We start from the raw sequence: 24,356 nt of genomic DNA, 5'->3' as shown, positions 1-24,356 counted from the left end.
TATATATATATATATAAATATATATATATATATACGTAAACGTTTAAATATAGCTCAGTATTGTTATGTAATCTGAATTATCTAGAAAACCTTTCCACGTCTATAAATACAACCAACGCGACGCACCTAAAAGAGAGTGTTTATTAGTATTTCGCTATAATCAGTGTGCTATAAACTTCGAAAGCTATAACTGTGATTTTTATAACGCTTATCAATCGGAAAACTTGAGATATTTGACCAGGAATATTTATAAATTTCGGAAGTTACAAATCGTTTAGCTTCGTTAGATTCTCATCGGGCATTAGTATTTCTACGTAGACATTATATAAATTCAACGGTGGGAAAACTCAGTGTGTGTGACAAAGGACAAAGCTAGCTGGCGAATCGTACCTACATTAAATCAGCTTCGAACTATTGGAAATTCTAATACGTAACAATGATATTCCATTAAAAAAAGTGCGGGTTAAGACGCCGACACAGTGCCTATGGATGCCTGTGAGATCAAACTGTATAAACAGGCTTTTGGAAAATGTCGTTCTGGTATACTAGGTGGGTTATGAAAGGCTTGCAGGTTGAAGTGGTGTACTTTGGACATGACAATTTTACGACAGAACCTTTTACAAGGCATTATTGCAGGGTTATTGTCAAAATGCACGATCATCAGATAGAATATTATCGATATTATCGAATATTATCGAAGTGGCGATATAGAATAAAATAGGATTAAAAATCATATTCATATAACGCATTCATCCTATATTAATTGCATTAATAAATACCAAAACTCTAAAACTTCATTCCATTCTCACTGTATTTTCCCTTTACCAGTAAAACCGTACCATGGCTTTGTTTTGATAGCTTAGACAGACACTTGTTTAATATGTCTCTCTTCACAATATCAAAGGATATTCACAAAAGTATGGCAAATCAGTTTTTTAGGAAATATTAAAGTTAAAAAAAATCCCATTACATTATTCTGGCTACATATATTGTGCTTAACTCTTGGGAGCTCACCTTTTCTACTCATTATTGTGGCTATCCAAATCAGATGAACTTTAATCAAATAAAAACTGATATCTATTTCAAAAACTAGTTCAATTGTAGGTAATGCATGAAAGCACGGTATTGAGATAAATTTTACATATATTTATCAACTTTACTGTGCATCTGAGGGTCCATGGTTCACATACCCTTTTCCCAAAAAACATAAAACAAAAACGTTTTCCTCTCTTTTGTGCCGTGTGTGCGTTATAAGAGTGGCAGTCAAATCCCACTACTTGGTGATTACAGTTGTTCCATTGCTTGGTTTCTCCCTAATCTTGAAGCTGAAAATTATGAAGTGAACAATTGTCCTGAATGTTGCTACATGTATCGTAGTGATCATACCAGTCACTAGCAGCAGATTCGAATTAAAAATATTCATCAAAAGTTTTAACTTTTCTCTATTTTAGTTGAAATACATTTTATGTGTCTTTTAGATGTTATCTTTGACGTGGCTTGGTTCATAACCAAACTAGGATATTTTGCATTTTATTTTCCTTTTGTTGTTTGTTTGTGCTTTTGCGTTTGTGTTTCTATTTTAATTGTTTCTATTTTCTTAGTTACGTCAACGACTCGAAGAGTGACGTGGAACATTTTGTAATTTCTAACGCTATCTCTAAGGTAAATTTAGCTAACTTTCAGAGTTTGATTTGCAAATAATGCAAAAAAACAAAACGAAAAAACACATAAGCACCGCACTCAACTAGACTAATTGGTATTTATGCATTACTCATTTCACAGACAATAGAATATTAAATTTATTCATCTACGATTTTAATGCATATTATGCACGGAAATATAATTATGTATGTTTCCTATCATCACAGTTTATCTTGTTCTTAACGGAAAATATCATAAGCGTTTCGCGTATTACTAACTATAGTTCATAGTATTGAATCAATACTCTAATTAAATATATTATGGCATTAATTATATCTAAATGTACAAACAAACATATTATGAGCTAATGCCAGTTTCATGATAGCATTATCTAAATAAATTATTTGCAGTTATGTTATTATTATTTACGTACGTGTATAGGACATTTTGCAGACATTTCTCACTACAGAGATTAAGTTATTTAATACACACACACACACATATATATCTTTATATACGGGTATAATGTGCATCAGTAGATGAATAACAACACTGTAAATTTCAATTATGATAAAACATAGGTTATGTTTTATCGAAATATCAGTGAGACACAAAAAGTATTAGTGTTCTGATTTATAATTATTCGCTATTTGTAATATACAAGGTGGAATTAAAATGTGCGAAATATTCAACGATAATGTTTGGGTTATGTTTATGTATTTATGTGTGCGCGTATATATCATACAATTAACAGATTTGTAGATATTCAGGGTGTGTCCAAGAGATGGTACTGAAGCGGGACAAACAAATGATCCACGAGAGGGCTAGATAGTCACGATATTTTCATATAAAACAATATATTAAAGAAGTTGATAAAAACTGCATTACCAACTGAATCATAATTTAGTAAATGGACAGGTTGATATATAATACAATATGGGAACCTTGCTAAAGCGTCTCGCAGGCGACAAAAGATAAAGACTAGGGAAAAATTAATATCCATATCGACCATCCATTGAGAATATTAAAAACCATATGTAAACATGTTGAAAATTACTTGTACACATTTGTATCAGTTGCTATTAAGAATGTAAAACGAGATTCATGCAAAGTACATTCAAAATAAATAAAGGAATACAATATTGTGTTCATGGCATGTTCGAAACAAAAACATTTATGAACATTTATCGCTGAAAACGTTTTCATTATCGAGTAAACAAAGTCATAAAATGTAAATGTTTCGATAATTACTAATTTTTCATGAAGTAAACATTTATTCTTTTATGCAAGTATCTTAAAATTAAAAAAAAAATGTTAGAGATTCTAATTTGACAAAATTCAATATTAAAATATTTATCAAACTTAATATATTTTTTGTATTTTATACTTTCTAATAATAAAGTCATCAAAAGCTGATAAATAAACTTGAACACAGATTTGGGTAACTAAAAATGTTTACTAATATTTTAATTTTTGTAGGGTTTGTGATCCTGGGAGTCGTTATAATAAGAAAGGCTATAGCTTACTAAAAACACAAAATAAGATAACTCAGTTATACAGCAGATCAAGCAGTGAGCCTTATTTATTGAAATCTATTTCACGTTTCTCTGCTGTAATTTCGATTTTGACATTCAGAATTGTTTATTCACTTATTTTGAGAAATCTAAATCACATACATCAAATATAGATAGATACTATTTATTTGCTACTTTCTGCCTGAAAAGGTATTATGTATAGACTCAGATTCGTTTGATTAATTTATGTGCTTTGAAACAAAATAGTTGCAAGTCGTAAAATATTTCTGTAACTGAGTTTCATGGAAAATAAAGTTATATATATATCATAAAAATCATGAACAATTTATTCAGTTTGAGTTTGTGCCTCAGAACCAAAAAATAATCACAAGTAAGTTTATAGACTCGAAACACTAAATAGGGTCTGAACATTAAAAACATCAAGGGACGTGAAATATTACTTTTTTTACCAAGTTCACACATCATAATTCCTAATATAAAAGTCCAAGAAGTTAACACTATTGTATTGTTAAAGATCTACCTCAGATGTAGGCTCTAAGCTCATTTCACATCCAAAACAGTAAATCTATTTGATATTACTTAAGTTATCTTCTGAAGTGTTTTTAATGCCATAGTAAAATCAGTTGGTAAAACACTCTATTGAGTCAGAAGGACATTTATGAAAATGTATGAAAGTAGTTGTTTATGTATTACATGTTCAAAGTATTATACATATAAAATAGGTGATTGCTGAAATTAGACAGTTACATATAACATCCATTATGTTAGAATGTTATCCAATTAATATCTCCTGTAGGTGAGTTAAAAAAACTCGTAAAAAAGGAAATAGAAAAACAATAACCTGTTTTACACAGTAATATATTGTCGGGATAGTGGACGGTTATTCCACCAATCTTTTTCGAACAGTGTTATTAAAATTTTTATAAAGGCTTAGGATATCATATAATTATTGCATATATGGAAATAGTTTACTTTACTAGTATTTTCTATTTACGTTTATATTATATTAATGTCTACGAAAATAAATTTAAAGCAAAAGCATAAATTCACTTTTTATGGTTTAAAAGTACATCAATAGTGTCTTATTTAAATATGGAAATATTCATATCACACGTTCTAAAATTACTTGCATGGATGGAATTGTAGTCTCTTAATAAAGATGCATAAGTGAAGTTTGAGGGAATAAAATATTGTTTTGTCCGAAGTCTAAGACCGTGAACTTATATAAATATAATAAAGCTTCAAATTTTATTATTTATTTCAACGTGTTTTGGTTGTTGGAAGTTAAGCACAAATCTACACAAAAGCCTGTCTGTGCTCTGCCTACCGCGGTTATCGAAACCTGGTTTCTAGTGTTGTAAGACCGCAGTCATATTGTTGTGCCGCTGTGAGGCACGTGTTTTTGACAATAGATTTAACGAAAAAATGTTCATAATAAGCTATATAACTCAAAAATAATGTTTTTGCAACTGGACAAACTTGACTCATGACTTTTATTAGAAAGAAAAAAATAGAAATATTTGTATCTAGGAATAGTTACTTACAACGAACACATTTACAAAAGACCAAAGCTTCAATCATCTTACTCTACATCTAAAAACTACGTGAGAAATATTAATTAAAGTATAAAAGAAAAAGGAATCGTTCATTTAAGAATTTTAGATAAGTTATATAGTTAAACAAATCTACACAATGGGCCATCTGCACCCTGTTTTCCGCAAGGAATCGGGCCTCAGATGTCCGCATTGTAAGTCCATAAACTTACCGCTGACCCACCAAGGGACAAACACTTCACTGAGCACAATCTAACATTCTTTTCCACCCATTATCCATGAATGAAATTCTGAACTTTATAGAATCGAAATATAATTGAGGTTCTAGCGTAAGAGAGATCGAAGAGTGTACACTGTATAATATTTGAACTGAATAATATGATGTACGTGGTTCTTAATTGAAACCATTGATAAATATTGTTCTAATGTTTTGCAAAATACAACATATTTTAATTTTGTTAGAACTAGTATTAAACTTATCTCTTTGACAACAACTAATTTGTGTTCTGTCAAGAAATTTATAATTAATAATTACATATTTCAAAATATTCAAGCTTAGAGCTTTACTGTGCCATTTCGTATTGACACGTAATAGATATTGCATCAATGTTCACCCAAATATAAAATGTATCAGTCAATATAACAAATAGTTTCAGTCATTATTTTCTTGAGAAGACAGTTTACAGTATTTAGATTTTACCTTAAAAATAAATAAATAATATACTAAATAATAATATACCAAACTAGTAGTAAGTTACTACAAGTCAATTTCCTATATTTTCCACCAAATTATCTAATAAATTTTACTTTGTTCTTAAAATTATCCAACAAAAGCACATCTTGATTTATTTCGGATTAGATTACATTTTAAACATTATTAAGCATTAATTAGTTACTAAAACATAAGTATGCGCTGAAGACATACTATTCGAGCTTTAATAAGTAAATTCTATCATCGATATCAAAAAGACGGGTGAAGTATAAGCAAAGGGTTTATAGATGAGTATTTGCACGAGTGTGGATCACAGACGTGACATTTTTACTCTGAGCAAGCTGCATTTTTACGGATTCCATTTCGATGACATTGATGTATGACTTATTTTGATTCTTTGGCAGCTATTATTATTTAAATTTTTCAAACATTCATATCGTTCAGATATTTATTTTTCTGCGTAAAATGTGTTTCCTTAAAACACTTCACAAACACTGATATTCTCGAAAAAAAATTTAAAAGTAGGATTTAAAGTTTTAAATTGAAAAACCCTAATTAATAACATTTGTATAATCATTAGTTCTTAAAATTAATGCTCAATTTAGCTTATGCATATTTTCACATAATATATGGAGAATACTTATATTAAAAATTCATTTTTACCTATATATAAAACTGACACTAAAGCGTAAGACCTATGATCATTCTTTTCATAACATCCTTTTATGTAGTATATTTTTTATCTAAGGCTAACTCTGATTATTGTCAGCAACTTCTAATACTGTGCACTAAGTACAAGTACTTAGGTTAACAACAGGTGTGATATTGTACGTATTTAAAACTATTTTTCATACCAAATAGTTTCTACTCTGCGAGGCCCAGCATGGACAGGTGGCTTGGGTGCTCGACTCGGGTCGCGGGTTCGAATCCCCGTCACACCAAACATGCTCACTCTTTCAGCCATGGGGGCGTTATAATGTGACGATCAATCCCACTATTCGTTGGTAAAAGAGTAGCTCAAGAGTTGGCGGTGGGTGGTGATCACTAGCTGCCTTCCCTCTAGTCTTACACTGCTAAATTAGGGACGGTTAGCACAGATAGCTCTCGTGTAGCTTTGCGCCAAATTTAAAAACAAACAAACAAACTGATCTGCGAAGAAAATAACTTCTTCGAAAATAGTTAAATGGTATCTAATATCTAATGAACTAATCCAATAATAGTCAATTACTTCCGGGAAATATGTTTTTTGTAAAAGTTTGTTTTGTTTTTTTATGAGTGAGAAAATGTGTATCGAATGCTTAATTAACTAAGTAAGACATTATTAAGACTTGCGTGCTTGTACTGCACTTATTGTGTTATTGTATTATAAACCGTCATTTCCTTCAGAGGTCTAATTTATTTTTTATACAAATTTGTGTTATTTAATAGTGATTTCATATTATCTTTAGATTTACAATAACAAGTTAGAAAACTTGTTTGTACTGAACAATGTTAAGATCTTCACCATTAAAGTGATATCTTGGTTTGTTTTTGATTGTTTTTAATTATGCACAAAGCTACACAATGGCTATCTGTGCACTGTCCACCACGGGTATCGAAACCCAGATTCTAGCGTTGTAAGTCCGCAGACATACCGCTGTGCTACTGGGGGGGGGATATCTTGGTAACTTAGAACTTTAGAAAATCTGCTCATAAGATGCAATAACTTTTTCATTTATTAACCTTTGTATTAACGCTTTTATGATTGATAAACGGTTACTTTCATACCATTTTAGTATGGAAAAACAAGAGATACTGTTCATTTTGCAAGTGAAGTCATTTATATGATGCCTTATGATTCATTCCTAATTTTAAACTATCAACTGATAGATGAACAAATCTACTTACTCTTCGGATATAAACTTAGAACTTATCATATTTACTTTACTTGAAGATCTTCACAAAAGTTTGCATTGTATTACTTTATCGAAGAAACGTAGAAGTTATTGCTTGTTATTAGGGATCATTAATGCATTTGAGATAATGCCTAAATAAAAAGTAAACCAGAGTTAAGCATTCGATTATATAATACAGATATATATATATATATAGATAAATTTGTATAATGTATAGATAGGTAGATATAATATATAGCTAGATAGATATAATATACAGATATATATATATAATACACAGACAGATATGTATAATACATAGATATTTATATATGTAATGCATAGATAGATATAGGCTGTTATACTTTATAGCCCCTCTTCCCCAGTGGCTCAGCGGTAAGTCTATAGGTTTATAACGCTAAAACCGGGTTTCAATACCCGTGCTGGGCACAATACAGATAGTTCATTGTGTAACAACATTCAAACCCTCTATAATATGAAAGTCTGGAAGCATGAATAACTTTTAAAGATTTATACTGCCGCGAGAGTCTCTATTTTTTTTGTATTCCGTTTAACCTGTCTTAATTTCTCAGACTAGCTGCTTTTCAGTTTTATTTGTTCAAGTTTTTTTCTTTGTTGTTTTCAAGTCAAGCATTTTCATGTTCTTAAATATTTCCCTTATTTTTATGCAGAATCATTCCCTTTAGTGACTACCGTCAACAATAATTTAAGGGTTTGGTTATTTATTTGCTTTTCAGAATTTTCACGAAAGCTATACAAAGGTTATGTGCAAAAACACGTTTTAATTTAGAACTGGTATGCTAAAGGGAAGGCAGCTAGTCCACAGCATCCGGCACTAAATCTTAGGCTACTCTTTTCTCGACCGAATAGTAGAGTTTGACCGTCACTCTTATGGCACATTTACGGTCCTAACGTGCGGAGCGCGTTTTTACAGCAGTAGGTGGTGAATTATGAAACCCCGGATTCATAGCCTGGACACGCTAACTACTAAGCCACGTCTAACCCAAAGGTTTAATAAGACGTTATTTTATCGTACCTAGTATAGATGTGATAAATACAGGATGGATAAGGTTTATTTTACAGAATATGGATTAAAATAAAACTAAAAATATAGTAAATGGAATATAGTTTCCTGAGTATCATGTGCTTAGTTTTCAAAACGATACAATCACATGTTTTGTAAGTAATAATATTTTATTTTTCTCTAATAAAAATCATATATTGCAGACTTAAATAATATTACATTACATTTTTTATTTTCTTAAAAAGAACTTTATGATACTTATCATTAGCCATTCATACTTAAAAGGAAAATATGATTTAAATAAAAACAAAAGGTATGTTGAGGTAACGACTAATACTACACACAATTTGCAAACTTTACACTAGTACAAATATTTAAACATATACATATATATGAAAAACAAAAACGACAGCAGAACAATGGTACATGTTTGTTAAGTTACTGCAGGGTAACAGTATCAGTTTTAAAGAGAAATGATAAATATATTTCACATAGTGAACAAAAGTGAAATGTTTTCGATAAATATTATTTACATTGCTAACAGAGTTGGTGAGGATTTCTGTTTTATACCGTGTTTGTTGAACAAATATGATCAAATTAACTTGAAAATCTTGAATGATATTTATAAGGTAGATTTTTCAAAATTGGTAATTATTAAGTCGTCAAGAAATTAATCTCGCGTTTGGGAACACTTTCATTAACCCCCTCTCCCCCCCCCCAAAAAAAAACGTACATCATGTATAATAGAAAAACGAACTGCCTGAACGTCACGTTAGTGTAGCCTATATAGTGTGTAAAGTTTAGTATACTCTAATCCCATATAGTGATGGCAACGACGAGAGACACATTCGGCATGTAATGCTGTTGGAATACAAGAAGAGAAACAACGCCTCTGTAGCCACAAAGAATATTAAAGAAGTTTATGGAAATGTTTTCAACGTTCGTAAGTATCAACGATGGTTCAGCAAATTTCTTTCAGGTGACTTTAGCCTTAAAAACTGTGATGGCAGGGGACGACATGTCGGAATTGATATTGATGCTCTGAAGATGTTTGTTGAGTCTAACCCAAAGCAACACACTCGTGAAATGGCCCTGAAATTGCATGTCTCTCACGAAACAATACGTAAACATCAAATGAATATGGAAACTCCATAAAGTGCCTCACGAACTCTCCGATTATCATCGTTTCCAACGTGTGAACGTTGCTTCATCTCTTTTTGTACATAATGCACGTATGTAAATGTCGAAGGTGTTAAAGAGGACATTGACATATTTTTTGCTCCAAAGCCAAGTGATTTCTTTAATCAGGGCATTAACAACTTAATTGTAAGATAAAAAAACATCATTGATACGAATGGAAACTATTTCATTTGATAAATGTTTTGTTTTGATATACAAGTTGTTCGGATTTTTTGCATCTAAAAAAGTGACATTAATTTCTTGATGACCTATTAGTTACAGATACTAACAAATGTTTTTAAATAATTTATTCTGAATAAACCAGACGTGAAACAATTTACGCTTTGATATCTCTATACACCTGAAATATTATATATTTATTATGTGTAAATCGCTGAGCTAGACAATATACAATAAAAGGCAATCTAAAAAAAAGCAGGGTACATCATATTTGCTAGAATAGTGGTCGTTAGTTATACTTTGCTTAAGTGTATATAAGACTTATAAGAACCGATAATAATGATTCAGATCTTCAGATCAAAAAATTATGATAACACGCAATAAACCCAAGCAAAAGATAAATTTACTGAGTATCGTCTTCAATAGATGACATCATAGAGATTATATAGGCTCTGAATTCAAATCGGCGTTTTTCTAACTTCGTTAGTCTTGCATAATTATTATAATAAACACAGTACAAAACCATTCTGAGATTTTAAGTGATATTGAATCAAAATGTACCAGTCTAAAGTGAAATACAAAGTCAAATAAGCCGAGTTAGAAACAAAATGATTTTAGGGCTTTCAGCCTTTAGTTGTATAATATATTTTTTTTCTTTTATAAATGACAAGATCAAAAATTGGGATTTAGCAATGTAATGGTCAAATGGCTAATGTGTTCAAAACCGTTGAAAACCGGATAAAAGTTTGATTAAATTTATTTTATATTAGTTTGATAAACAGGAGGGGTTACCTATTTGAACCACTCACTCCACTATAGAACAGTGTGTTGTCTATCAGTCAGTCAGTAGACACTAAAAACGTCACATAACGTTGCAATTTGTATTGTCGTGATGTCAGTAAAACGTGCGCATGTCATGAACCATGAGAAGAATTATGCACTCTGTAGGCTACAACATAGCATACTTTATGGTTAATAAATTTATGATGTATGTTACTCTGTTCGTACTTAATTTTACACAAATGCACTTTTTTATCATATTTATATTTCTTGTGTTTATAGCAACCGGTAGTTTGACTATTATATCACTCGACGTTCCGAGAAGTGCAAGAGTTGGCGAAAAGACACGATTAACATGTAACTACGACCTTGAAAGGGACAGTCTGTACTCGGTTAAGTGGTACAAAGATGATTTAGAATTTTTTCGCTATGTGCCAAAAGACATTCCTCAACGGCAGTTTTTTCCTCTTGAAGGCATCAAAATTGATGTAAGTTACTATTTTCACGATTGCCTTTTTAACAGATTTTCAAGAAATATATGCCATAACACAATATATAACGGTTATATATATATATATATGTATACGAACACTTCACCGTAGCCCTAAATAACTACATTCGATTTTCACGTGCACTGCAATATTCTTAGCTGTCAGCAGTTTACGTTTTCGTCTGTAGGTCATCATTTTCAATGCTTGAAGGAACAGAAAAATGATGAAATATTTAACTTTTCAATTTGGTAATGTTTTACTCAAAATACTCAAGTAATGTACGCGATGAAAGCCAAAATCTATTTTTATTTAAAAAAAAAAATGAGATAAGTTCCCTCTTTATGTCTTTATTCCAGAATTATACCATAAAATATTTTCTGTCTCAAAAGCACTCATTTTAGATAACATGGTCTAATACAAATCAATCAAAAAGAGTACTTCCATCGAAAAAAAAGTAATAGAAATGCTAGGTCTGCGTCTTAAGATTTTCAAATGCTAGTAAGAAAGTTTGAAGCTTAACATTTTATCATAGCAGCAATGAGTTGATGAGTAAAGCCAAACAAACATTATTGGATGGCCTAGCTTTTAGAAATATAAATGTGATTTTGTAACCATTTATAATAAAAATGTTAACGAAAAATAATTCTAGAACTAATCACACTCAGAATATCCCAAACTTCACAAGACTTTACCTATCCGTCTTTAATCTTAGAGCTGTTTTGTATTTTTGTTTTTAAAAGACAACATTCCCATTTACATGTAAGAAATATTTTCAAAGCTAGTTCATGGTGTTATTGGAATGTTGAAAGTTTAATTTTTGACGAACTACAAATCATAAAATAGATATATATACTGTAATGTTATTTTTATTCAGCTGTCCTTTAAATACTAGATAGGTCATATTGCAAAATGAATACTCTATTTATTTCTAACACACACGTGTATAAGCACTAAAAAATTAAAGTGTGAATTATATGGCTGACAAATATTTTTACTTTGATATTTTCTAGTATTATGAAAATGTTTGTTTTCTGTTCTCAACATGTTATAAATAATAGACGTGTAAATAATTCACATTATATAAAAAGCATGATTTAACGTGAATAATGCTAACACTAGAAAATGCTTGTTTCATGAAACTTACAAATACATAACTATAAATTCATAAGTTCATAATCAAGGCTCTTTGATAATAATTTTGATTGATATGCACATAAGCTTTGTATTGACCTTTACTTCAGTAAATTTCACCATGACGTGTTTAATATGTAATGGTATGCCTCTTTTAATTTATTTGCTTGACGTATATTGTTTACAAAATCTAAACTTACATATTGTAAGAAAAGCTTTCCACAAAGGGAAAATAATAATAACTTCCGATCAGTGCACGCTGCGTACTTACAACAAAACTAGAAACCAACCTGACCATCAGTATAGCTAACTAAATACATTTTCTTACGTTTCTACTTATAAATATTAGAATGCATTGTTTCATCATTTAGGTATTCAAGATATTAACGACATTTTCGACCGTAATCCCAATAATATCTCACGGAGTTCAGCCAGCTTAGGAGATTTAGGTTGTTCTAAGTACATATTTTAAGTTAACAGTGCAAAACAGTTTTTAAAATAATAATATAATAATAATAAACAATAAATCAAAATAAAAAGTAAGGACATTGAATATACTAACTAGCATAACACAAGACTATTATTGAAAGTGACAATAAATGAATAAATAAATAATACAGTATACCTTACTTGGGGAGCAAAGAATCACGAGCTGTTGGCTTGAATTATCGTCGTAGAAGTAAGTTATCCAGCAAATGCTATTTCGCTCGTAAAGGAGAAGCAAGATATATGAGTACAATTTATATATATCTCACTCAAAAGCAGCACGAGTTGTCGGTTTATAAAATAGAAAGTGTTGTTTATAGACATCATAAAATTAAGTTTAGTCAAGTTCAAAGGAAAACCATCATTGCAATTTCGCGCTATGAAATTGAATAAATAATAACATAAAAACATAAACACAAGTTAGGTTCATGCTATTTCAACATTACTTTTTACTCCAATGTCCTCTCTCATTCCAATTTGAGGGTAAATCATTGGATATATCCGTAAATTTACCACTCCTATACGTAGGAGTAATTGTCTTTGAGCGCTTGACAGTACCTCCTCTGGCGAAGTTTCTCTGACCTCCTTTGCAGCTAACATTTTAGCAACTGGTGTGCGCCATCGTGATCACATCCACATATGCTACACTAGTAACACCTCGGATATTTTGTAGATTAACTTTGAATCTCACCTTGTTTCCATCTCGACAAGAACAAACTCTCATTGATTCTGGCTTGTTGTTTCAACAGTTCCTCAAAGGTTTTACTAAAAGTTCGATGAGTGTTCCAAAGATAATGTACTACAACAATGCTATGCCACTGTCGGAATTAGGGTAAAAAATCTCCCAACTTTACTGAAAAAAAACAACAACAATCATGGCCTCTTTTGATGTTATCCAATTATAGACTGGCATACACTTCTGGATTCCTCATAAAATAATGCATATTCTTGTACGTTTTCAAAAAAAAAAAAAAAGACTAAATGCCGGATATGATTCCTACAAAGTGCTGTACCGTTTCTGCTGCCATTGAGTTGGAGATTGCTTGTTAAAATGATACTTGAATCTAAATAATGGCACATAATATAACCTTTGCATATCAAGACAAAAATATTTGTTAGAGAGAATAATATAATTTAGAATAGCGTTAGCGAAAAAACCTCAATAGTCTTTTTTTAATTCAAAAGGCATTAAGACATCATAAGCTTTTATTAAGACCTGCATTAATAAAATATGGGTTTGCGTGGTCTACTACACACCTTTTATGTAGAATTCTAAGATAGAATCCATACTACACAAAACGTTGTTGAAACTTAGCGTAATATTCTTGATTTAAATTACTTTAATAACAAAGTTGACTTAGCAAGTGATACAAATATATTTTTAATATTTGTTTGAAGCAAACATCTTGTTTTCATTAATGATGAATGAATATTAATTCCTGTTTTCTTATCTTATTTTGCACTTGAGTCTAGGTTAATACTAATGGATTGTTTGAAAATAATTTCAATGTACTTTTTGATAATTAGTTTTCGTTTATTAGTATTATGTCTAGCTCTTCAAATAATTGGTGTCAAGTTTAGAGTTTACAAACTTTTTTGTAAGTATAATTTCAACCTGAAATAATTCCATGCGAATCATTAGTTCACTAGGTCAAATCATCAGACTGTTTATATAGAGGATATTCAAACTGCCACATCAGGAAGATACAGATGCGAAGTTTCTGCGGACGCCCCATCATTCCGTACTGTCTCTTCGGAGAAAATTATGGTGGTTCAAGGTACAATTACAGACTTAAATAGAAAAATTTCGATGTATCAATGGCTAGATAGGGTTATAAAACTATGATGTTAGTAAAGAAAGAAATATATATAGGCTACAATGTTTCACCCTCATGAACAGCCCATCTTTGGTAACAAAGATATTTAAAGTTATCGATTCATCTTCTGTTCTGATAGTAATATGAGGAATTTAAATTATAAGAATGTGATTAATAATTGAAATTAAAAATGTAAAGAAAATATAATAAAATCAAAGAACATATTTTGTTAAAAAATCGGTCATCATAAAATAAATCAAACATATTTTAAATATAACGATCTTATATTCTTGTAAAAATTACAAACGATTGTTTTTTTTTGTTTGTAGTTAAGCACAAAGCTGTACAAAGAGCTATCTGTGCTCTGCACACCACGGGAGGGGGGGGCAAACGATTGGTATTACTGGTAGTAGAAACGTTTAGCAATGAACGTTTCCTTTTATCACTTAATTAAATGTATGATATTATATTACTTATGTTAATGCCCCCAGTAGCACAGCGGTATGTCTGTGGATTTATACTGCTAAAAACCGAGTTTTGGTACCTGTGGTCGGTAGTTCCCAAATTTCCCTTTATGTAGCTTTGTGCTTAATAACAAACAACAACTTATATATATATATATACATTTAATTTAGGGAAGAACTGTATTTTAGTTCCATGTTTTTTTGTTTTTTTACAGACGCCGCAGGGAGTGCAGTGGGCCATCAAGGTAATAAGAGAATGACGTTCATCAGCTTTACGTTGCTTCTTCTGTTACGGAAAGTATTCCCCTGACTGGGATAACGGATGTGACCGAATTACGGAGAAAGTCGACGGAACAAAATAAAGCTGTTTGTTTTCTGGCAAAGAAACGTTGTCGGAATCCAAAACATTGAGTTTCGATGATAGGCTTGGATAACTGCAACTGTTATTCAGAGCGTCTAACGTGCTCTTGTGATTGTTATTGCGAAAACCTAATTTTTCTCCCAAAGTTTGTTGCTATTTTTAAGGAATGCTACTTCTTAACTAACCCTATTTCTAGTTATTGGTATTGATGTAGTGAAGAAGACCAGTAACAGTCGTGTGACATCAAGTCGATCTAACGAAGAAGAAAGTTGTTTGTTTTTTCTTATGCTAATTGAAATGATAATTTCAGGCCATAAAGACTTAAAAATAAATTATTCGTGATGAAACTTCAAACAAATTTGTGAAAATTGGTCAAAAGTATGGATTGTTTATTTAAGGTTGTAGCATTGAAAATATTTTCACTGATATATTTTCTTTTCCTATAAACGAAAAAAAATTCATTAAAGTATTCATCACACCCGTTGTCCATGTCATGTTTGCTCTTAAATATCAATACTTTTATTCAATCTTTGTTCACCTTTATTGCTAAAAAAGCCATTCTCTAAACTATAATTATTAATATTACATCTACAGTATCCGTATAACTATTTCATTAGGTCACACCCTTAAAAAAACAATGCAGTAAACAATATTAAGATGAAGTTCCAAAACTGTGTGAGACTATAGTTCAGTGCTTGTAAATCTTTTTTTTGTTTAATATTTTCATCATAAACTCAGCTATATACAATCTTTTAATCAAACATTTCTTAAAACATGTTTCTCGAATTTAATCAAGCGTTAAACGTTGCATTTATGTGAAACTAGAGAAAGTACACGGCTTCGCTCGGGTTATTAGGTTGATTTATTCCGGATGACTATGCCAGCTATGTGTATTCTGAACCCATTTTACCTCTATACTTTTGTTGCTCCTTTACGGAATGTGGCCTGTTTATAAAGGTAACCTTTTCTCTGACTTGTCTTCCAATTTTAAACTTAAACAATAAAAACAACAATAAAAACCAAAACTCTTTAATTAACGGAGCCTCTAAATTAGAAAACAACAATTGTTTTTAATTTTGTAGTTTATACATAACATTTTATACTTTTAGCACATAGCCTCTTAACAACAATATCATGTTATACTTTTATTTCTAAGCAGCATGATATAAAAGCCATTGTTGGAACGCATTGTTACCAAAACGCACTGGCTTTTATATGTATTAAAAGTTGTTATATAAGGAACCACTTCATTTCTATGTTGTTTTTCGCTAGCTCGCCTCATTAAAAAGATGCGCACGCACGTGAATAAGAAAAGTAACAATACCCAGGTGCACACCCTCAGGGTCTACTTAGTATGGATGCAAAATTTTAGGTTTCTAGGTTTCCCTCTTAAAGCTATGGTTGTCATATATCTTTTCTATGTGTTTTTGTATAAAAAGATGCGCTCGCGCGCACACACAGGTAGATATGTAATAATATCAAGGTGCACACCCTCAGGGTTCACTTAGTATGGGTCAAAATTTCAGATTTCTAGGTTCTTTGATCTTGTTGATATAGTGGTCTCATATTCTTTCCTTTTTTGTTTTATGCTAGTTTGCCTCACAAAAAGATGCACTTGCGCACGCGCGAACACATGTGGATAAATAATGATACCCAGGTGCACACCCTGCTTACTTTGGAGTTATGGCGTTCACACACACACACACAGAGACATAGACAGACACGTCCTTTAATTATTATAGATTTTGTTTGTTTGTTTGTTTGTAATTAAGCACAAAGATACACAATGCTCTGCCTACCACGGGTATCTAGACCCCGGATTCTAGTGTTGGAAGTCCGCAGACGTACAGCTGTGCCACTGGGGGGCATTATTATAGATAACTGCCTGGGTCTGTAGTTTATTATTTACGTTTCTTGTAAACATTTTGTGAATACTATAATCACACTGTGATAAAAGGGTAGGAACTCCGAAGTTTCCATTATAATAAACACCTACTGATATAACAGATATATAACTGATTTTGGGGATTATAATGTTATAGGTCTTAATAATTATTGATTTATTCCATTTAAAGTTGTTTTTTATTACAAGCAAAACAATGTTCTTTAAAAAATAATGAACAGGTGATCATGTCTTTGTATATTTGGAACTTACTCTTGTTTAGCGTAACAAATTTGGGAATATTTTTCACTCGTCGCTTTTGTGAGTTTTTTTATTTTCTTGTGGAAAAAGCTCATAGAAAATTAAGAAAAAAAGAAAAAAGACTGCTTTGTCAGTATAAGGCTACATCGTGAGTTATCTGAACGCTGTCCACTGAGGAGAATCGAACCACGGAGGTTTGTATGAATAGTACGTAGACTTATCGCTAATCCAACGGGGGTGGCTAATACTAAGTTAAGGTTTACTAATTATTTCCTGTAAATAAAAGGCGTAGAAACTAAAGTATTTAAGGCATTCACGAGCTAAGATAAACAACACTTTATATTAACATAATATTATTCTTAAATCTAGACAACTGTAACACAGATATCTAAAGTGTGTTTTTAAAAGTTCATTATTTAAGAATTTTTCAAGTGATGTAGAGTAGATTGGCCACTTTTGTTGCAGTTATATTGTTCGTTTTTATTAATGGTCCTATTTCAGAGAGAAATCAACATTGTGGACGCGTAGGAGAAAATTAAATTATCAAGAGTGCGTAAGGGAAGACTTAAATCAATATCCTGAGTAAGTGTTATGGGTAATCAGCAAATGGAGTGACAAAACTGTAAATATTAATAAAGCGAATATAATAATATGCTAAGTGAAGCAAAATATTATGTACCATTTTTAAACAGATTCCTATATAAAGCTTTTAAAATATTCTAGCTTTTCTTGCAAGTAACTAGTAAGTATTAACAGTATTTATTTCAGGTTCTTTTATTTTGATTATTTTTAAAATAAAGACTTCGATAACAATGATTGTTTAACCTACGTTGCGACATAAAGGTTAATTGCTTAATGCATTACTTCTGGTAGATATGTTATAATGGAATATTATTCTTTACTTACAAAATAAAGTAAGACTCTCAACAGTAAAAAATAAGATGAATACACCAACGTTTCGGCATGTACAATAATGTATTTATATCAATATAAAAGCAGAAAAGTATACACTAAAAAACTCTACATGTTTCGGTAGAACACGCTTCACCATCTTCAGGAGACCCCCTATTTTCAATAATTTTGTTTTTTTAAATTTCTGACGATTCTGTTATCTTTAATTCTTTTTTTTTTTTAATTTACCTATTTAAGTATTTTTGGATTGTCTCAATTAATGACATATGAAGAGTTCGCCACATATTCCGCCAAGGCCGAATCACTCATTTCTAATTTACCAACAACATTTTTATGTTGTTTTATTCTAAATTTAAAATTTCTACTTGTCTGTCTAATATAAGTTAAACCACAACTACATGAAATTTTTTATGTTTCAGATTTATTTCTTAGTTAAATTTTATTTTTCTCGTCATTAATAATATTAATTAATTTTAAATGAGGAATAAAATTTGTTTGATAATCCATATTTTTCATAAACACATTACTTATATTTATTGACATTGATGGGACAAATGACAAATATATTTTTTCCTTATTACCCTTTTTGGTTATCTGCAATTTGTTACATCCAGAAACTTCTAATTTATTACAATATTTTTTTAAATACTACCTACGATATTAGGTTGATACCCTTTATCAACAGTATTGAAGACCGTAAGCGTTGTTAAAGTTTATTTCGTTTGAATAGATAGATGAAAATACGTTATATAATCTCATTTTATTATGTGTCGTCTCCGTTAAAGTGGTTGACTGTAATGGACTGCCAACACTCTCTGTTTTTATTCCTTCTTGTGCATTATGAAATGTTAAGTTCCATCCGCTGTTTAATATTATCCTCACATTTCGTTCTTTGCTGTTCTTTCCTCTTTTTCCTTTAACTTTTCCTTGTAGCATAATCTTCTGTATTTTGTAGTGTTTTTTATATGTCCAAACTATACTGTTTTCTTTGTTTTATATTTAGTTTATTAAAACTCTTTTTATCTGTTTTTCTGTCTGTCCAAGACAGATATTCTTCCAAGTCTTGTTTGTTTGTAATTAAGCACAAAGCTACACAAAGGGCTATCTGTACTCTGCCCACCACGGGTATCGAAACATGGATTCTACCGTCATAGGTTCGCAGAATTACCGCTGTGCTACTGGGTGGGCTCTTCTAAGTCTTTGGAATATTCACCTTTCAAACGCTTCCAACTTTTCTCTACAATTTTATCGGTTGTTTAAGTTTCTGTATCACACAACAGTGTCAACCACATATAGTATTTGATGATTAGCCTTTTTTAATATTTTATAATTTAAAATGTCAGTTTATGAGAAGTTTGTTTGTTTTTGAATTTCGCGCAAATTCGCACGAGGGCTATCTGCGCTAGCCGTCCCTAATTTAGCAGTGTAAGACTAGAGAGAAGGCAGCTAGTCATCACCACCCACCGCCAACTCTTGGGCTACTCTTTTACCAATGAATAGTGGGATTGATCGTCACATTATAACGCCCCCACGGCTGAAAGGGCGAGCATGTTTGGTGTGACAGGGATTCGAACCCGTGACCCTCTGATTGCGAGTCGAGTGCCTTAACCACCTGGCCATGCCGGGCTTTTTGAAAAGTAGTTACAAAAATACGCTTGTTGATTTTATTTTTAATATCATCCTAATAAGAGGTCGTAGATTAAAGAAAATAATTCATATGATTTTTATAGTAAAATTAAATTGTCATCAGGTGGAGCAAGTTTTATTTTTTTCATCTAATAAATAGAAATAATCTTTTATTGCGTGCATAAGAAGAATATATTATAATTTTGCTAAAAATAATATTGGTTTCTTTTTAACCTGAGGTTAAATGTATAAAGTTCTACTTAAAAATATTCCTAAAATTTATGCATTAGAGAAGGTTACGTAGAAAATAAAATATATTGATGGACAAGGTGCTCATCAGCATGATTAAAGCTCACTAAATAAATATTTTAATATACGATACATTTTAATATAAAGACAAATTATAAAAATAACAACAACAAGAAAAAAAATTACATCGGCAAGTAGTGCCTCACACACACACACACACACACATATATATATACACACGCATTAGAAATAATAAAATATCAATTATCTCTATTTCTGCCTTTAAAGAACGGTTTACATATTTAAATAAACACATAGGGTAACATTTTATTCAGATTTAAGGACTTTTACGTCATACACCTTCAGCTACTTATGTCTTGTTGAAACAAGGAGCACTGAGTTCTGCCAAATGTATGGCAGGTAATTGAAAATCATGAGATCTGCCTTGTAAGCAAAAAAGATGAGGAGAGATGTTTATTATTTCACAAAGTTCAAACTAAAGTCAGTAAGTTTATGTAAAGATGCCACCTCTATAGATGTGTGTATGTATGTATGTGATATTCCAAAGTATGCAAGATCAATAGGAAAAGTTTAGCATCAGAAAAGAAACCCACTAACCCGAGCGCCTTAGGAAAGTCATTTTTCTTTCATCAGTGGTAAATGTGTGATTACACACACACACACACACACACACACACACACACACATATATATATATATATATATATATAGATATTTGTGTATGAGTTTGTATATACTTTATGTTCTTGCTTCCATACCAAAAATTAGAGAACCAATGACGAGTCCTAATTGACAGGAAGCCCGCCATGCCCAGGTGGTTGGGGTGCTCCACTCGCAACCTGCGGGTCGCGGGTTCGAATCCCCGTCACATCAACCATGCTCACTCTTTCAGCCGTGTGGGCGTTATAATGTTACGGTCAATCCCACTATTCGTTGGCAAAAGAGTAGCCCAAGAATTGGCGGAGAATGGTGATGACTAGCTGCCTTCCCTCTAGGGTTTCGCTGCTAAATTAGCTACGGCTAGCGCAGATAGCCCTCGTGTAGCTTTTGGCAAAATTCATAACAAACAAACAAACAAACTTAATTTGCAGATCATTCGCTACATTGCTTTGTTATCAGTAGTAATTATTCTATAATATAATCATGATGTAAACTTAATATCAGTTTTATAGTAGAAATAGTCAGGACTGTAATCCATGTTTTGCTAGCGTGCGAGCTTCACAGTACAAATTATATTGTTACGATCTGTGACTTCACTAGTTTTTACATGTAAACATTCAGTTCTGCTAACTGAAATGTTAAAAAATAAGATTGGATATATTGTTCTCTTAGTGAGGAAATATATAACCGATATCGGATCTTTTCTCGCCTCTCGGAGGTTTCATATCGTACTAAATTTGTGCCTTCAATGTATGGACCAACTATTAGAATTTTATAATTTCATCTTTATAGGTTATATAAGCAAAAAAATGCTAAGCGCCTAAGACTTAATAATCGTAACTCTACGCCAGTAAAATAGTAATTACTAATACAAAAATTTAAAGCTAAACTGGGTACACAAATGCACCTCACGCCCCCGAAAGATTACATGTTGTAGGTTTGCACATACTCAGTTCTTGAAATATCGTATGCATAGGTTTTATATAAAATAATTTAAACTTTGCAAAAGTAAGCATATACAATGAGCTGTTAGTAAACGACATGTCTCCTTTACACAGAATGTTTCAAATAAGTATTTGGGCGTGGTTCAGTCATACTGAATTAATTATTTTCAACTTTATTAAGTGAATTTCAATGCGTGCATTTTGGATGAATACATGTCAGTTACATATCATGTTTGAAGTCATTAGAAGTGTACGTGAAGTGGCAGGATAGGATTGAAAATAATACTCTGTAACGGTAAAAAGCTACGTGCATGCTATTATAGTATTTTAATTGATGCGATAATATCATTGTTTTGAGATGTGAATGATCTTGTGATTTTATGTTTATCACCTAAATTAACGTAAATCTTTTTTTTTGTGACACAAGAGAAGCACTATTTTCTATTGTTTGGATTCCATTCAGAACATAGCACCATTTAAAAATATGTCTGTTTTACAACCACTCAGTACATAGCACCATTTATAAATATGTCTATTTTACAACCAGGCCGGGCGTGACCTTGTAGCAGATCAGAAGCTCAAGAACCGAGATGATATGTACTTCTGGACACAGTAAATTTTACTTCACATTAATAATACAGTAGTATTCATGTATGCCACATCAAAGGTTCAGTATAATTTCCAATCATTTAGAAAACAAACTATAAATGATACCGGACAAGATAAACAGTATATAGTTAATGGCATGCGTCACGCAATATTGATATTACTTTTTCACACGTGTTAATATTGGATAGTTAGAACAATATTATTAACATCTAAATGACTTAATGAGCTCTTACACGAAACTCACACATTTAATTGCAGTTATTAATGGCATTATCTGATAAGCAAAGACGGGTTTGGGGTCACTTTGTAGCGCTATTCAAAGTCCCTTTTTTTCTCATAATTACTGTAGGTTGAATGATTGATTCTCTACCAAATATGCGTTTACACACAAATTTATTTTATGCCAGGCCTAAAATGCAGTAAATTTAAGAAATACCTCATAATCAGAACATTTGGTTTATGCGTTCTATAAAACTATAACAGATTGTATTAGTAGCATTTTCATAAACATTTCTTCTTCTTTTGTTATATTATTTACAAAATTTGTGTTAGATTATTTTGTTCTGAACGCCTTAGCAAGTGAATGTTCCTTGTTTCCAAGCTGAGAAAACCGGGCTTTTAAATTTAATATCGTTTAGCAGTAATTTAATTTTTTTCTTGTGCTTATTAGGAAATTGGAAATCACTACCAAATGTGTTTTTCGTTAAAGCATTAAAACACTTTTTGAAACTGAAATGAGATCCACCAACACGTTTTTATGAAGCTAATTTTCTTTTTTTTTGACAAAAGTGGCTAATCAATAACATAGATAAAAAATACGTTATGTTAAAACTTAAATCACGGTATTTTTGTGCTGAACCCTCATATCTAACATGTTGTACTGGTGGATTAAAAAATGAATTAATAATTAAGAGTGAAAATTTATTGAACTTTTTTTTGAAATTATGTTTCCTCAACGTATTAGAGAAAATAACGTAGCAATTAATGTGAAATGATCAGAACCTGTAACATTTCTTCCTTATAATAAAACAAGTCTGTATTTTTTTAAGCACATCAAAATTCCTTAATGTTGTAACGTCACCCTAAACTCTGGCAAATTCAAGTAACTTAGAACTATATGGGTTCTATAAGGAATCCAGGCAGCTTGTCTAACATGTTTATTTTAGGTTGTGGTGTCATTTTACTTTCGAGGTTTATAGGTGTCTTCAAAAGCAAATTTATAATACTACACAGTAAAAAGAAATACGTTATTTATGAGACATTTCCACCTTCATTCTGACGAAATGATAAAACAACTAGAGGGACATTTCATGAAATGTTTGGAACTTATTCTTTTATCTAATATACATGTACAAATTTGTTGTTACCAAATTATATCACTTCGAATAAAAATTGAGAAATAGATATGTAAGTCCTTTTAAAGCACAAAATACATACAACATTTGAGATATACCTACCAAATTATATAATTATCTCGAGATACGTAAAGCGCTTCATCAAACTACGATTTTCTCATTTAACAACGGAATTACAAATTAACAGAATGACATTTTGAAACGCTTTGATGATGTTTATTTAAGAAACTAACAGAGAGTACCTGTGTTTCAGCAATACTGCCAAGAAAAGTAAGTTCATACAAAGGTGATACCGCGATCATTTTTTTTTATTATTATTGTGGACAAAATTAGAGACCATTGTGTATGGAAAATGCTGTTATATCACCTGGTCCGGATATGAATGGATATGCTTATATTATGATTTGTATTGAAACTGGTCATATAGTAAATATCCAATTATCCTGACATGCAGTACGAACAAAACTCTGTCGCAATATATATATATATATATATATAAACTTAAATGTAGTTGTTTTACCTAATAGAGTAACGCTCCACATATACTTAAACATTTGTTTACAAAAGAAAAGCAAAACTACACTTACA

The 24,356-nt window shown here is 31.2% G+C and overlaps 1 protein-coding gene across 1 annotated transcript in view; it reads left to right on the top strand.

Moving 5' to 3' along the window:
• The window catches only part of LOC111086444, a 23,876-nt gene extending 8,218 nt beyond the window's left edge, over window positions 1–15,658 (top strand). Inside the window, exons 2-4 of the mRNA XM_022389326.1 lie at window positions 10,782–10,987; window positions 14,250–14,385; window positions 15,104–15,658. Of these exons, the coding sequence (XP_022245034.1) occupies window positions 10,782–10,987; window positions 14,250–14,385; window positions 15,104–15,198 (437 nt within the window). The 3' untranslated portion in view covers window positions 15,199–15,658. The remainder of the gene's footprint in view (window positions 1–10,781; window positions 10,988–14,249; window positions 14,386–15,103) is intronic.
• The last annotated feature ends 8,698 nt before the right edge of the window (window positions 15,659–24,356 follow it).

The sequence above is a fragment of the Limulus polyphemus genome, unplaced genomic scaffold (assembly GCF_000517525.1).
Source record: "Limulus polyphemus unplaced genomic scaffold, Limulus_polyphemus-2.1.2 Scaffold42, whole genome shotgun sequence".
Lineage (NCBI taxonomy): Eukaryota > Metazoa > Arthropoda > Merostomata > Xiphosura > Limulidae > Limulus > Limulus polyphemus.
This window is presented reverse-complemented; position numbering and strand designations above follow the sequence as displayed.